The 17395-nt window shown below is 39.6% G+C and overlaps 1 protein-coding gene across 1 annotated transcript in view; it reads left to right on the plus strand.

Moving 5' to 3' along the window:
• Positions 1-12482, plus strand: part of LOC148365715 (zinc finger SWIM domain-containing protein 6-like) — a 114770-nt gene extending 102288 nt beyond the window's left edge. Inside the window, exons 11-14 of the mRNA XM_088336123.1 lie at positions 8558-8715; positions 9824-9987; positions 10119-10200; positions 11425-12482. Coding sequence (XP_088192249.1) covers positions 8558-8715; positions 9824-9987; positions 10119-10200; positions 11425-12290 — 1270 coding nt within the window. The 3' untranslated portion in view covers positions 12291-12482. The remainder of the gene's footprint in view (positions 1-8557; positions 8716-9823; positions 9988-10118; positions 10201-11424) is intronic.
• Positions 12483-17395: the final 4913 nt, after the last annotated feature.

Raw genomic sequence — 17395 nt, forward strand, 5'->3', positions numbered from 1 at the left:
TTTCTTTCAGCTTTTTTCAACTGCTTTGTGGGACAAGGTTAGATGGTGCATTTTTTCATTTTCCAACGCGGTCGCGGGAGTGCTTGAACCCATCCCTGCTGAGGTAGTGGGAAGGGAGCACCCTGGACTGGCGCAAGGCAATCACAGGGAACAAATAGACAATCATACCTAGCGACAATTTAGAATCACCTATCAACCTGCCATGCATGTTTTTGGTACATGGAAGGAAACGGAAAAATCATGCTAACCCAACTTAGGGAGACTTATAGATGTATGTTTTAAGAAATCGACATACTCAATATCATTGACGACTTTAGACGTCAAACCTTGTTTATTTATTTAAATTGGATGGCTGGAAATACATTATATTTAACGATGGAGTACATTGTTTGAGGTGTCCTTAAAAACGTTGAAGTTATATATTTATCTATTTTGTGTTTACCATTCCCAACGGATTCAAAGAGCCTTACGGTATTTTCTTCTATGGCGCCTATCTGATTTTATCTTACTTTTTACAGCAAAGCTGTTCAGGGTGGAACGCATAAAATAGGAGGAATGGGAGGATAAGGGGGTGTTGGAAAATGAATCATGCTCAGTGCGACAGTGTTAAAGCGCTGTCATTGGCTGTAAAGTGGGCCAGGTATTCCCGAACAGAATATATATTTTCAATAAGGCACTTGATGTGTAGTGTTCCTTTGCTAATATGTTGCAAAATATCGTCCTCGCTTTTTTTTCATTTTATAGCGTACGGCAGATAATTTGCTCTAGCCGTAAGGTATTTTGAAACATGTACTAGAAATTAGCAAAAAGTACAACAACAGACTATTAGCTATCAACGTAACATTTTCAGTTTTGTACATTTTAGCACTATGCTCTCTACCATCAAGTTATTGCAGAACGGTAGAAAAACAACCATTTGGAGAAAAAAAATAAGGTTTCCCAAAATGGAAAACTGCTATAAGCAAGACATAAAAAACACTGCAGTTACGTGTGCATTATTGTATTTGGTGCACGCACCAACAACACCGGGCAAAAATGATGAAAAACATAAAAGTGCATAATAAGAATAGCAAGTACCTTATTTTATCAGGAGGTAGCCATTAAATTCCCATTCTAAATTCCTGCTGACCTTGTAACTCGGTTTCCAGTTGCTTGAACGTTTCTACAAATATCCCCAAAATTTTGTCGTAGCTCTTTGCTAATTTATAAAACCAATGCCTGTTTGGTGCGGCAATCTGGTCTCTCTGTTGCATTTGAAACGACACAAATCCATCGTAAACTGTCATTTTTGTGCTCTTGAATCCCTGTCCAACATCACAGTTTTGTGTTATTTATCAATCGGGCAGGAGTCCGTCGACATATACGTACTTGTATGCCCATCACGACAGGCTTGACAGATGGTGCAATGATGACACGAGCCAGAGGTGGCGTCCGCGAGCAAAAGAAGTTTCAAACTCCCTACAGCTTCTTAAAGCGATACAGAAGATGGCTGAAGTTCTTGACCTGAGATGATGCTCAAGAGGTCCCCTGATTTGGGTCTTGATTTTACTTGGAAAAAATAGGATCTTATGCTCAGGTCGGGCCCAAAATGTCGATCATCATTTTTGGATTGGCAGGGCTTTTCTCTCGCTGACTTTTTAAAATTATAAAATATATGTTAATTCAAACTTGTATAAAAACAATGTTGCTACGCTAACGTCACAGTGCACTGAGGCGTTTTTGAGGCCACAAGAGAAAGTGGTCCTTAAACGAACAGAGTTGCCTCACCACAACATGTATTGTACTAAACTTTTGCAATACCAATTCAAAAAACTCCTTCCTGTCTCTGTTTATTATCCACCCATCATTGTTTTTCTTTGTCTCAAAGTGCAGTGCTAGATTATTAAGGATGTGTTGCTGCTTGGGTTTATGTCCTAATATTCAAACCGTCAGAAATGACAGGCGGCCTTAAATTGTATAATGTCCCATGAACGCTTTAGAAAATCCGTCAATGATGAAAACTTGTTGGTTAATGTAACCATCTGCAGACACAAAAATATAAAAGATGTAGAAGTTCATGCAGTCTTCTTTAACTTAGGTTTTGTTACAAAAGAGGTTTTCATTTATCATAAATCACCTTTCTTCCTCCCGAGTCCTCACAAATAAAATAAGAAATTTCGGGTTTTCTTTTGGGCTCGGTCCTGCAAATCAAGTTAATTTGTCGGGCTCAGGCTAGGTCAGGCTTTAATACCTACGGGCCTGAGTCGGGCTAGATTTTTTAGGACCGATCTTACCTCTGTTTAGTTGCTTGCTCGACCAGAAACGTTTCCAGGGGACTCTCTTTTTCCACTCAAACCTTCATTAAAATGTGTCCTTTTCCTTGACTAACGTATATACATTTATTTGTGGAAATATTTTAGCCTGACAAATGTGCAAAAAAGAAAAACACGAAAAGGGTGCAAACAGTTTTCACATTGCTATTGGTGTGAATTTGAGTGTGAAGGCTCGCTTGTTTCATAGCTGCTTTGTGATTGGCTGTTGCCTATAAGCAGGTTCCAGCGTGCCACTCGCCCATAGTCCGCTGAGACGGGTTCCGGCTTACCGACACGTTGCAGTGCCACAGAAAGCCGATCCACAAATAGTTGTTGCTCAGAAAAGTTGTCCATGGGGCCGCCATCCACCATTTTACATCTCAGCGTTCTGTGCTTGAGTGAACGCTTGCACAACAGTCTGATGGGGAACAACAAAAGCCCAGTATGGAGTTCCACCCCCAACACGTCGAGGAGGTGATTTTTCAATGGCCCCAGTCGGCCTCTTCTGCTCCCATCCAGAGGAGGCCCTCTGGCTCTCTCTGGTACAAACCAAACAAAGCGTGGAATGTCGATGAGGCCTCTGTCTTTTTTTTTAAACAGGGGCCACCTTTCTACTTTACTTTGCCCCACCCCAGGATTCTTCCAAAAGGGACACTAGTGTCGCAGAGGCTTTTAGCGCGTTTTTGGGGGAGATTCGGCTCGAGGAAGGAACCCGGCTGTTTGTTGACCATAGAAAAAAATCTCACATTTTTTTACACAAGTGCAAATGTTCACACTGTTGCGTGTACCGCTACAGGCATTTTGTCACCTCCTGCTGGAGTGTGGATGTTCTGTGGCCATTGCAAAATTGTACTCTTTAAATTACCCGAACAAAAGAGAATGTACCAGAAACCTAATGTGCAATTATAAAAGCACAACTGAAGTGACAAACTATATATCCAATATAGTGTTTAAACCGAAAAAAATAGTTTGATTTCAAAGCTCAACTTGGTATCAATTAGATATTTTTAAAACTGGGTTAACCACCAACAACCAGATACACCCCTCTCGTGGTATGTGGTGAAAAAAAAATCTGACCTTAAAGGGACAGTGTGTATTATTTGACCGCTAGATTTCACTGTATTGTGTAGTACAACTAAAAACTGGTGCTAAAACGGACAAGGAAGAATACAAATTACGGATACTCAAATTAACAAAACTTTTACCATTTTTCTTCTCATTTTGTTGGCCAGCTTTGTGCGATTTTTTTTTTTATCTTAGAGTACTCTTAGAAGCCAGGTGAGGCTTATGTCATGTAAAATACCTTTTCTCAACCTACGCATATTTAAAGATAAAGCACATATATGTAATGGTTCATGTATTTTGGCTTATTATTGTAAGCGATATAAGGCAATGGTAGCACGGCGGCGCAGTGGTTAGCGTGTGTGCGGCACAGTTCTAGGTCATGAGATCGAACCTTCCTGTGTGGAGTTTGCATCTTCTCCCAGTGCTTGCGTGAGTTTCCTCCGGGCACTCCGGTTTCCTTCCACATTCCAAAAATGTGCGTGTTAGGGACAATATGGACCAGTCAATTCACCTAGGTGTGAATGAGCGAATGAGTTGTCCGTCACTGGCAACCAGTTCAGGGTGTCCCCTGCCCACTGCCCGAGGATGGCTGGGATGGGCTCCAGCACCCCCGCGACCCTACTGAGGGTAAGCAGTGCAGATAATAAATGAATGAATGAAATAAATATTGTTTTAAAACGATTTTTATTACCACTAGGTGGCACTAAATAATACAGTTGTTCCTTTTGAAACAATATGATATATGTAGACGTTTGAAGTTGCTTTAACTTTGGAAAATAAAAAGGTTTGAAGAATTAATTCCAAAAAATATCTAGCTGTTTTAATTCTCGACTTTGATACAGTTTTAAAGTCGGAAATAAAAATAAACTTTTGAAGCTGCTTCAAAGAATAAGCGTTTTGAAACTAGAACCTTGTTTTTACATCTAACGAAGCTGTTATAACGTTTTTGTTAACAGTTTTAAAGCTTAGACCTGGAGCTAGTTTTAAACCATTATATTGAGAAATAAATACCTTAAGGTACAGTGTTGGTATTTTGGCCACTAGATGTTACAATGTTGTTTAGCAGAACTGAAAACAAGTGCTAAAAAGCACAAGGAAGAGTGCATGCTAGGGGGACTGAAAGTAAGTAAATCATATTTTAATTTTATTGCCAAGCCTTTTGTGAGGTTTTTGGCTTTTTGGGGAATCCCTAGCAGCAAGATTGCAGACAATTATGTCAACTCCCTCTAGGTCAACCTCGGGATATGTGTATACAAATTTCTCAATATACAAGCATTTAAAACAGAGGCATGTTTATATAGATAGTTCATGTATTTTTGCTTATTATTAAAATCAATAGGGTTTTGTTTTAGATTTTTTTTTACCACCAGGGGGCACTAAATAACACACACGGTCCTTTTAAATCAATGTATCATATTGTACATGTATACACATATTTTCACCCAATTGAGCATAAAGTTTGCATGTGTGTTATACCGAGGCATTGATGTAGTATATCCCCATAAACTGACCTAATTTGCTCAGCGTTGGATGCAACGAGAATCGAACCCCGATCGCGGCGTTGAGAGCGCCGAATTCGATTGGGGATTATTATTGGTATTATTATTATCGTTAATATTATTAATAATATTATTGGGCCAGGCCTCGAAAATATAGTCAGACATTAAACCGGTCCATGGTACAGAAAATGTTGCCGACCACTGCTTTAAAACTTTCATTTTGGACCTATAACATTCAAGCTTTAACTTTGATAGCTATCAAAACTTACATTTTTAATCACCCTTTTAATCAATTGTGTAATTTCTTACATTTCCTAAGCTTGCTTAGGTCTTTGTTAATTCTCAGCAGAGCTGTGGCCAATAAACTAATACGTGAGTATTCCAGCTAAAAGTAAAATAGGTGCAAAATGTGAACATGTAGGTGTTGACTACATGACTCATTTATTAGAACCTCGCACCTCTTCCTTGGACTTGTTGCAAAAAAAACAAGGATCTTTTTTCCCAGCAAGTGATCATGTTCTCAACTGCGTACATCAGCTACAAGGTTGTTATCACTTTCCAAGTTGTAAGCGCAAGTGCAGAAAGTGAAATGTTTTTGAACGTGCCTCTCTGCCGGACATCATTACACGCGGCGGAATTGAAAGTTGGCATTTAGCATGGCGTTGCTTTTCACCAGGCTGCTTTGATGTGTTTCAAAAGGGCAGGTCTGTGAGGGTGTGCACACAAAGTGTGTGTCGGTATTTGTTTGAAGTGTGTTCAAGCCCTGTGCGCCTGGAAGGTGAATCCTTTAATTTCCCCTCGGACTCAATTAGCTTTGTGATTGGTGGAGAGCAGGCCAGGTTGCTGCCTGAAGCCGAGGAGACCTTTTGAAAAGTGAGCGGTGGCGCAAGACTGAAGAGGAATAGGAGATGAGAGCCCCACCCACTCTTGGTGTAACCGTCACCAGGATGATGAAAGGGTGAGACTGCTCCGTCCGCAGAAGGTGTTGCTTGGCTCCCAGTTTATTAAGGGCAACTAAAGTGAAGAAACTAGTCCAGTTGCTTGTGATGTGCCTGTGCAGCCTAAAGTTATTAATCACAGCGCAACCACCAATGACAAACATAAAAGACAACTTTTCACGTCTATGTTGCTATCTGGCACTATTATCCAAATTATGGTTGCCTTGGCGCTGTCGTAGATCATAGTCCCCACCCTTTTCTTTAACAGGGACCATTCTAATGTCTGAAAATATTCTCACGTATAATAATAACATTGATGATAATAAAAATAACAGTAATGATATTAATCCTAAATTCACTTTATTATCGCTAAACCACTGGGGATGCAGATGACATAGGAAAAGGCTCTCTTCGGTGTATCTGAGGATGAATTGCACTTTGAAGGATATTAAATATATGCATTACATTGTACACTTTATTTTGGTGTTGTGTTCAAAGTTTACATTGCCAATGAATTATTTTTTATCATTGCCACACATATTCAACAACTTTGTATTAAAAGTAAAAATAGTCTGATGATGAAATCAAATTTTAAGATTTTTCTTATGTCATATACATCATTATTAATGAGTATTTTACGCCCTCACCGCCGCAATCGGGGCTCGATCCTGGTTGCATCCAATGTTGAGCAAATGTGGTCAGCGATATGTTTCGACAGATCTATCATTCTTAAAATATGGTGATTAAGTACCGTAAAATGTTGTGTATAACTCAGACTCAGTCGCCAAATTGCTCTAGTGTGCGGCGGACAAAGAAAAGCTTTAAATTCTTAATTTATTCATCAGAAATGAATAGCAGTGTAAGTTATCGATCAGAAACTGTACAGTTCTTTCTTTATCATCTGAGTCATTGTCAAGTTGCCGGGGTTTCCTTTAAACCTCAAGGAACGTTTGGTCCTTTACCGCGGCAACCACCAATTACAACACAAAAAGAGGATTTTACTTCTGTCGCAATCTGGCACTATTCTCCACAGTAAGGTTGCCTTTGCTCTGTCATCCAGAAATATTGGGCACACATTTTACGTAATTTAGCCCTTATTCTTATTTCTTTCAGCGCACTGTTAAATATGTCCTCGTCTTTGTGATTGGAATCCTACTTTGGTAGTCGATATTTTAAATGGTCACATGATCCAAAAACACTTCCGCCATTTTTGTTCCTTTTGACTTTCTCTCTACCCTGCTAACTTTTTAATCCCGCTGCACTATTCTTCGTATTTCCTGCTTTTACTGTAGCTTTTTTCTGGCTCTGTTTATGTTGTTTTGCCGTCTGTTCTGAGTTCCTGAGCCCACTGGTTTACTTTCTCTTTCTGTTGCTGTTGGCTTTATTTCTACCATGATGATTTTCTCTTCCTACATTTTCTCTTGCATGCTTTGCCTGTTTCTTGCTGACTTTCTAATTTTATCTACTCTCTTCATGTCGCTGCTGCCTCTCACTTTGGCCTTCAGAGTTCCTGTTCCTGCTTGCTGACTCACTGTTTTTTCATTGCAAATGAATGGTTTTCCTACTCATCCTGTGTTTCGCTTAGTTTATGTCCCTGGTTCTTTTAGGTTCTCATTGTTTTTCCTCTGAATTCTGGTTTCTCCTGGGTGTCTATAATGGCTACATTCAACTCAAGTCAAGTCAGGTTTATTTTTATAGCCCTTAATCACAAAGAGTCTCAAAGGGCCGCACAGATCACAGATTATTGCAAACCAGAGACTGTTATTACACCATCCCCTGATCTAAAACCTACGTGAGGGCAAGGAAAAACTCCAAAACCTCCTCATGAGGAAAATAGAGAAACTTTGAGAAGGGACCGCACATGAGGTAATCCACCTTCCAGGATGACCAGGCTGCAATGGATGTTGCAATAACAAATAATAAACAGATATTGTCAACAGAAAATTTAGGTTGTTTATATGCTCTAGAATAGAAGTGTGTTTTAAGCTAAGATTTCAACATTTTCACTGAAAACCTTGCTTTTCCCCTTGGATACTGTCTGTGTGATGGAATTGAAATATAATTTTGCTCACTACCAGTAAAGCATACTATCGCTTTAAGTATTAACCCGAGCGGCATGTTGTAGATCCACGATGCGATTTTGGCTGTTCCGTGAGTTACGAAATTAAACTAGTGTTGATCTTCCATGAATGTTTTATTCAACGACACTCCGTGTTTTAGTCTGCCGTTGTTATTTACTTCTCCGCTCCCTCTCGCCTGGTTGAAGGTAGAACAAAGACGTCTGCCACGCATCGATGACGTGCGGGTCGCATTAATGCGCCTTGGACTGTTCAGACCGCAGTCGCATTCCAAAAGATCAGATACATATCTGATTTTAGAACCACATATGAAAGTCTCTTGGGTCTGTTGTAAAAAAATCAGATAGGTTCCATTCAGACATACTGGTTGCGTCCATGCAAAAAATATCAAATTTCCCTGCAGTGTCAACCTAGCCTGTGACTCTTCTGAATTTCAGTTCGTGATGTACCTCCCTATGTTCTCTTGAGTTTCTATTCCTCCTTGTTTTGTCTCAGTCCCACAGTGTTTTTTTAGGTCTTTTTGTTTGGTGTCTTTTCTTCAAATGTTCCTGCAACACTTGAATTCTTCCTGTTCCTGCTATGTCCGTGTGTGTCATTCTGAGCTGCTGTCTCTGCTGGTTGATCATACACTCAATGCAAAATAGTTGTTTAGATGTATATTTTTTATATATCTCCCAACCATTTAGGCTGCCCGTGTTAGAGTCGACGGCATCGTCAGGAGACCTCTCCCGGCCTCACCACATCGTGTCGGTGGTGCCCAACCGCTACCCACGCTGGTTCACACTCAGCCACATCGAGTCTCAGCAGTGTGAACTGGCCTCCACCATGCTCACCGCAGCCAAAGGTGAGTACACGCATAGGATTACCACACGTAGGAATGCTACACGCACAATCAGTGCTTCTGGTCAAGGACGGTAAGAAGAGAACCTGCGTAACGAAATCCATTGAAAACAATGAAATCTGAAATCAAGCAAAAATGTACATAAATTTATATTCAAATACAGACCGTTTTTTTACTTGCAAGTATATTTGTCCAGTATGTGCAAACAATAAAAAGCAGGTGCGTTATTTTGTTACTATGCTTTTTACACTTTAAAATTGCTCAAAAGGGATAGAAATAGATAAATATTATGTATTACTACTAATACTAAATTGTATTACTTTAAATATATTTGGGTTTTTTTTTTCATTTATTTTTTTCATTCATAAAGAGATAGTCTCGTTTATTGTCTCTCATTTCCAACTGGTGGTGTCACAGGCTGAATTTGTAGGCATATAAATAAAAAGGAATCTATGCTACAGATAAAATAGCATAAAAAAATAAAAAAACTATGGAGGTAAATAAGGAAGAATTTTTTTTTGCAGGTTTTTTTATTTTACTGTATTTAATTCTTGCAGTTCCGCTAAAAGTCCAATTTAGATGCAGAAAAATATTAAAATATGATTAAGCCTTCTCAAAACGATAACATTTTAAATTAAAATGCTTAAAGGGACGTTGTGTCTTATTACACGCCTCCTAGAGGTAAAATCAAGTAATTTGTCAAAAAAGATCTATTTGAGTTATCAAAAATACATGATCTATCGTTTAAACGTGCATTTCTTTTAAAACTCGTAGGTCGAGCTGGCATGATTGTCTTCCATCTTGCTGCTATGGAACCCTCAAAACCCAAAAAGCTTGTTAAAGCCTGGGAATGAAAATGAAAATGCTGTGGTGTGGTCACTTTGAGTCTCCATTTTTGGCATTCTTCCTTGTGCTTTGCAGCTTTGGTTTTTGGTTGCACTACACAATAAGGCAACATCTCTTGGTCAAGTGTTACACACTGTCCCTTTAAAATAATATGACAACAGAACCACATACTATTTTCAGTTCGAATACCCTGTCTGATGATGTGAGTTTACCCACCTTTGCCCTAACTCAAGGTTCAAAAGTGTTGGTTCTTGCGCTGTTCCAGGTGACAGTCGCAGACTGGAGACGGTCCTGGAGTCCATTCAGAAAAACATCCACTCTTCGTCTCACATTTTCAAACTGGCGCAGGACGCTTTCAAGATCGCCACCCTGATGGACACCTTACCGGACATCACGCTGCTCAAAGTTGCTCTCGAGCTGGGCCTGCAGGTAACTGCGGCGTGGTGTGAAACGAAGCACGACTCAATCTGCCTCGTAGAGCACTACACTCAAACTCCCCAAGTTAAGTATTGTACTTCTTTAATTGTTTTTGCAAATTTGTGTTTTGTGTTTCTCACCAGGTGATGAGAATAACACTGTCCACGTTGAACTGGAGACGGCGAGAAATGGTGCGCTGGTTAGTCACTTGTGCCACTGAAGTTGGTAAGTGAGCTTGTTTGTTTTTGTCCCCACATCTTAATATCAGTAATAAATGGTGAACTAAATTTCATTTTTTCATTTTGTATACTTGTTAGTCAGATTTCATTTAAAACATTGCAGGAGGCACTGTTTCAAATGGTGCATCGTGATAGCTTAAATCTAAGGCACACGGGGTTACAAGGCGCACTTTCCAATTTTTGACCAATTTAGGGGTTTTACAGTCTATAAAATATGGTAATCGTGTATGATACCTCACTCTGTTGGAAAAACTTGTCTGACAGTATTTCTATTATCGATTTTTGTTGACAACCCTCAAGTTGCAGTCCTTAAATATACACATGTTTATTTATCCAGCAAAACTGTGCTTGAAATTCTTGAAAATGGTTGGATTTTAATGTTACGTTGTCAAGGATTGAAAAGTGCTTGAATTTTGCATGAAGTGCTTTTAAATGCTTGAAACTGTTGTCATGTTTCTCAACAAGTCTGCTACTAATGATGCCGGCACTGCTCTCTGGCGGCTTTGCTTTGCCGTTACTTTTTTTCCTTCCTCGTGCTTAACGGCGGCCCCCATTAGTTTGTACTGCATTGTCCTATGAAGTCTCATCGCCCTTTATGGGTCGCACCCAAAAGGACAAGTGCATTCTGCACCTGAACAGAGCACTATTTGTGTATTTGTGCAAGGATTACGGATCAATTATGAACATTTTTTTAGGAGCCATGCAAAAAAACTTAAGGTAGTGTTTTCCAGTGGTAAGTCATAATAGGAGGAACCTCTTGCAACTGAAAATCTAAGCTACATATTACTACATATTTTAGCCAACACCTTTTTGGAGAGAGATTTATCTAAAAAATATTTACACTTATATTGTTCAGATCCACATATATGTTTGCAATTTACCAAGATCTAATAATAATACGTCTTGTTAAATGCACACGCAAAATAAAAATTGATTATGTAAATCAAAGATATTTTTGGGCTCTGCAAAATACATGCTTGGTACTGGATTTCTTCATTTAATGATACTGAGGAAATTGGAAATTTGGCTTGGAAAGTCCTTAAAAAGTGCTTGAATTTGACAATGAAAAAGGTTTATGAACCTATCATATCAATATTTTGTCGGGTTGTAAAGTGTACCATAACATATCTCCTCCACACTGTTCTCACCTTTTTAACTACCAACTCATTTTCATGCCAGATAAAGTCATTGTCGTTTGTGTTTGCGTCAGGCGTCTATGCCCTGGACAGCATCATGCAGAGCTGGTTCACCCTCTTCACGCCCACAGAGGCCACCAGCATCGTGGCCACCACTGTCATGTCCAACAGCACCATCGTGCGCCTTCACCTGGACTGCCACCAGCAGGAGAACTTGGCGTCCTCAGCACGTACCCTGGCCCTGCAGTGCGCTGTGAAGGACCCCCAGAACTGCGCCCTGTCGGCCTTGACACTCTGCGAAAAGGACCACATCGCCTTCGAGACAGCCTACCAGATTGTACTGGACGCCGCTGCCACGGGCATGAGCTACACGCAGCTTTTCACCATCGCCCGCTACATGGAGCACCGCGGTTACCCGATGCGGGCGTACAAGCTGGCCACACTGGCCATGGCGCACCTCAACCTGAGCTATAACCAGGACACGCACCCGGCTATAAACGACGTACTCTGGGCCTGCGCGCTCAGCCACTCGCTGGGTAAAAACGAGCTGGCGGCCGTCATTCCTTTAGTGGTGAAGAGCGTGAAGTGCGCCACGGTGCTTTCGGACATCCTGCGGCGTTGCACGCTTACCACGCCGGGTATGGTGTCGGCGCTGCACAGCCGGCGGAACTCGGGTAAGCTCATGTCGCTGGACAAGGCGCCGCTCCGGCAGTTGCTGGACGCGACCATCGGGGCTTACATCAACACCACACACTCGCGCCTAACGCACATCAGCCCGCGACATTACAGCGAGTTCATCGAGTTTTTGGGAAAAGCACGCGAGACCTTCATGATGGCGCACGATGGCCACATCCAGTTCACGCAGTTCATAGACAACCTCAAACAGATTTACAAGGGCAAAAAGAAACTCATGATGTTGGTGAGGGAGCGCTTCGGCTGAGGGACTTTTGTAACGACTTGAGTTTGCCTTTTTTTCTGGGGGAGGGGGGGTCAAAACGAAGCGATGAAGCGGAAAAAGGAAAAAAAAAACTCCACAGAGCCACAAGCGGTATTATTGTTCTTGCTGTTGTTCTTGTTACAAACATTATCGCTATTATTATTATTATTATTGATAATAATATTATTACTACTACGTGTACAGAAGTGTTTTTTTCACCTGAGAGGAAATGTGTCACGTTGTGAATGTTGTGCGTCTGCGTGGGTATGAGAGGAGAACGGCATTTCCTTTTTTTATATATTTTCAACATGGTGGGTGTTTCCCGATTAGCTGGAAAAGCGGCCAAAATGTTTCCAATTCTTCTTCAGTGGCTGAATCCAAAAAGTCAGGTCTAAATGTGTTAATTCTTCATTTAGTATTCGTATTAATCAATGATTTTTGTCATAATTAAACACAACGAAAAATAGAAGCAATAGAAACCATTTTCCACGTATATTGAATATTTGACTTCTCATCAGTAATTATCAGTTTCATTGTTTGCATCCTCACATTGGCTTTCTTCAAATGATTCGACCAAATATTTCAATTTTTAAGGGACCGTGTGTATTATTTAGCACCCCTAGTGGAAAAAACTTCATTCCTTACAGAGAAAAACAATATTAGTTTGGGGAAAAAGCAAAATACACGAACTATCATATAAACAAGCAAAATAATCTGCCAGTGCAAAAATTAAATTTTATTTGAAACCTTAATTATTTACTTTGAATTTGTACTACATTTTTAATTAATTAATATGTGGACTTTTCACACTGCATCGTTTTTATTGTACTATAACTTTTTTTCTAAAATAAAAAAAATTGAAATGAGCAAAATTTCTCAATATGATATTGGTAATGCTCATTAAGGTATTATAATTTTAGTGTGGATAATTTGGCACAATTAAAATATTATGATAAAATATTTAATATACCATAAACAATAATCATTTTTAGAAATGTGTTTTTATTTTACATAACATGAGCCTCACCTAGAGGGAGCTGACATAATAGTCAGCCATCTTGCTGCTATGGGTACTGAAAAACCAAAAACCTCGTGAAAAGGTGGGCCAAAAAAAATCAAGAAATATGATGCGGTTTGGTCACTTTGAGTCTCCGTAGTTTATATTAATTAATCTTTGTGCTTTTGACACTTGTTTTCGGTTGCACTGCACAACACTGTCAAGTAATACCCACTGTCCCTTTAGATTATAAACAACAGGTCTCATGTATGCTCGTTTGTAGTGAACTAATACTTATTAATAACTTTATTTTTTCATAGAAGTTCACAATTTTATGACTTTAAAAGGATTTGCCCCTATCTGTTCATGGGGGAGAAAAGTACCTTACCTTTTTGAATTGAACCGCTGAACATTTGTGTTGAGATGCACCTGATGTGGTTGAAGTCACAAAAAAACCTGCGTCCGCAGTAGAGAACCTAAGGCTTTAAAGAAACACCAAGCACCTCCCCTTTGGCCCCAGGGGGCGCCAGGCAGCACTGCACATTTTAAAAACAAAAAAAGGGCGCTGTCAGCATTTAATGGAGCACTAGAGCAGCCGTTATTTTTCTCGTAACACCGATATGCACGACTTTGCCCTTAGCAGCTACCGATGTGATATGATTCATTCAGAGAGTGCACAGTCGACTGGGATGAGATGTTAGCAGTAGGTACACCTGCATAATCCAATGTAAAAATCATCTTTTGTGAACAATGTCAAAGGAAACAAATCTGATTAGATGTTGAATGCATAACTGTCAATTCAGCCAATTGCTCACCTTATTAATGATTGTGATTTCCCTCATTAACCGATTTTAAACCTTACTACCAGGTTTCGGCAGGGTGCTTGAATTCCTCAACAAACTTGAATTGCTTGTAAATTCTTGAAAATGTTGCAATGTTTCTCAACAATCTCTTTAAAAATGACGCTGACACTGCTCTGGTGGCTTCGCTTTGCAATTGGATTTCTTCTTCCATCGTTATTAACAGCAGCTGTCATTAAGTTTGTATGGCATTTTCCTATGAAGCGTCATTTCCTCATATGGGTTGGGGCCAAGAGGACAGTTGCATGCTACACATAAAAGGGGCACCATAAAATGTGTATAAATGTATTGGAAAAAAAAGGTATAGTTTCCCAGTGGTAAATTGTAAATCAAAGAACATTTTTACCCAACACCAATATGGGGAGAGCTTTGTCTCAAAAGCAAATATATTCGCGATTTACTAAGATCTAAAAATCGTATTTCTTGATAATTGCACAGGCAAGATTGAAAATAGCAAATGTGAATCACAGATATATTTGTGGCTCTGCAAAAAACATTCACCCCGAATTTCTTCTTTTAACGATATGGAAAGATTGGACACTTTGCTTAGAAAGTCCTTGAAAAGTGCTTGAATTTGGCCATGAAAAAGTTTAACAAGCCCTGACAAAAACAATGTGGCACAATGTTATTTACTCACAGCAAAACAGACTATGTAGACTAACCAAATAACTTGTTTGAACAATAAGCTCAAAAATAAATGCTTGATCAAGGATAACATTTGTTGGTGTACCGCAACAATTCTAAGAATCTGCAATGACGTTGTTGTCTGCTACCAGAGACCTAGATGATCCGGATTAGTGCCAAAACGGGCAAGACAAAATCGCTCTAACAAAAAATGAGGGGCTTTGTGTTTTTAATTCTTGTACAAAGAATTGCTATACAGCGTACACCATTTGAAATGATCAAGAAACATCTCAAATACGGGGAAATGTATACGTTAAATGTTTTGAGGCCCACTCCAAAAGGCTTGGCAAAAAAAAGGATAAGTAAAAATGTGTGTTTTGGTCACTTTGAGTCTCCGTAGTTGTTTTCAGTTGTATTACTCCATTTAGCGAAATCCAGTGGTCAAATACTCACTGCCCCTTTACGTTGTACCAAATCCAGTGTGTTAGACAAGGAAAATATAAGATCATTATTGAGGAAGAGAAAAGTATTTTTGACAGTATTAATGACCAGTGAGCATTCAACGTTTTCTCTTGGACTGTGCAGGTGTCATATTGTTATGCTCAGCGATTTGTTAGCCTAACATGCTAAAGGGGAAGCGACTACCTCATGGATGCAGTATGAAACCTGCTTCCATTAGAACCGTGCTGTCACCCACCCATATTTCTGGCACATCATTTAATAGACAGTGTTTGACAGTGTCTCTTGTCTATAGCCTCGATTGGCTACTAGCAGGTACGTCACTCCCCCAAGGGCGTAGGAATGGTCTTGGCCAGGCATGTCAAATATACGGCCTGGTGCCCCGTCGAGTGATTTAATCAAAAAGGAAGCAAATCCCTGGGTCATTTCTATCAAAAGTGGTGATTTTTATAATAAATGCAAACCAAATGCTTCCTTTGGCGACTAGAGGACAGTAAAGTATATAATCTCAGCTTTCTTAGGCCCAGCCTAGTAGTTTGATCTGATCAAGTTAATCTTATTGCCCATGCACTGCTAAAACATTTGTTTTTCCCCTTTTTAATAATTTCAAACCAGTACAACGATTAGGAAAAAAATATATAGCTCCCACTTAAGTTTGTAAAGCGTGGTGAGTTGGTTCAGGTGTAAAACCGCATTCACTCAACTGTTCAGATAAACCACTTATCACACACGATGCAAAAAATAAAAATATTTTTTGTTCCTGTTGCTTGTGAATAAATGTATTGTGCTTAGAAAAAAACTACAGTATGTTCGGTAGGCTACTAGAGTAGGCTGAATAGTAACGCATAATACTGAAAAAACTACGATTAGCTAATAATTTATCATTTTTTGGATCTGACCCACCTACGAACATAAAGTCTGGATCTGGCCCATGGATCTGGCCACTGAGTTTGACATCCCTGGTCTTGGCATTTGTGGGGACATAACACTAAGTGCTCACATAATACTAGAGGGGGAAAAAACAATGATTGCTTGATATTGGTGGGGACACGTCCCTGTCCGTCCATGCCAAAACTACGCCCTTGCACTCCCCACCCCATTTCCGCCATTTTCTTTTTTACCCCTTTCCTTTCATAGGCCAGTGTCATTCATTTCCCTGTATGTCATTGCAATGAGACTTTCTACTGTTGAGAAAAAAAATGTGTGCAAGCTCCACTAATTGTCCATCGCAACGTTCTCAGGGATTTCTTCTTTTCCTCCACCAGAAAAAAAAAGGCGGAACAAAACCAACGACTGACCACATGAAAAAGAAAAAAAAGGAAAAAAACATGAGCAAGCATTTATTGTACTCTGTATATATGCCATAGTTTATGTCTGAAGATGGAGGATCTGAAAGTATATGTTAACTAATTTATACAGAGTATTCTATGTAATGTGAAATACTTGAAACCGCTGTAGTTTGCTCTTTCTGTCTCCTTTTTCTTTGTTTTTGTTTTTTTGGTTATTTGATGGAAACATATCAGGAGGACAAGACTTCATTCCTGCTGACTAAGCCTACAGACCAGGAAGAGAGGTCAAAAAGTACTCACTGGGGGCCAGTAACACATTTTTGTCGCTTTAATCCACTTTTCAATTCTTTACTCATGCAGTAATATCGACACAAGTCTCATATCACGCGCACCTGCCAACAAATGTCTGTCTTTTACTCATCGTCATTCATGTGTTTTATTCCCCACATCTTGCTGTTCGTTTCTCGGGCAAAAAAAGCAGCCTTTTCTTCTTGCCTTGTCTTAACGCTTTAACGTAACCAAACAGGATTTCTGTCTAACAACCAAACGCGGTTAAAGAGGTGAGAGGCCAGCCACCTTGGTCCAGCTTTAGTGTCCTTAATTAGTAAAAAAAAGAAGAAAAAAAAGAAGTAGGAAACAATGAATGCCTGTTTTATTAACTCTTCGTACTGCTTTTGATGAAAAAGCAGCCTCTCATGTGTGTGTCTGGTCGGTGGGGGGAAAAAACAAAAAGGAAAAAAAAAAGTGCAAATGTTGTCTGGTGTCTTGCAACAATTTCCTCTTGAGTCTTTCTAGCTGTTTTATTTTTCTTTGTGTAGGAAGCTTTCCCCGATTTTTTTATTTATTATGACGACCCATGTATACATGCTTATGAAATTC

The sequence above is a fragment of the Urocampus carinirostris genome, chromosome 5 (assembly GCF_059441175.1).
Source record: "Urocampus carinirostris isolate Australia breed hairy pipefish chromosome 5, RoL_Ucar_1.0, whole genome shotgun sequence".
NCBI lineage: Eukaryota > Metazoa > Chordata > Actinopteri > Syngnathiformes > Syngnathidae > Urocampus > Urocampus carinirostris.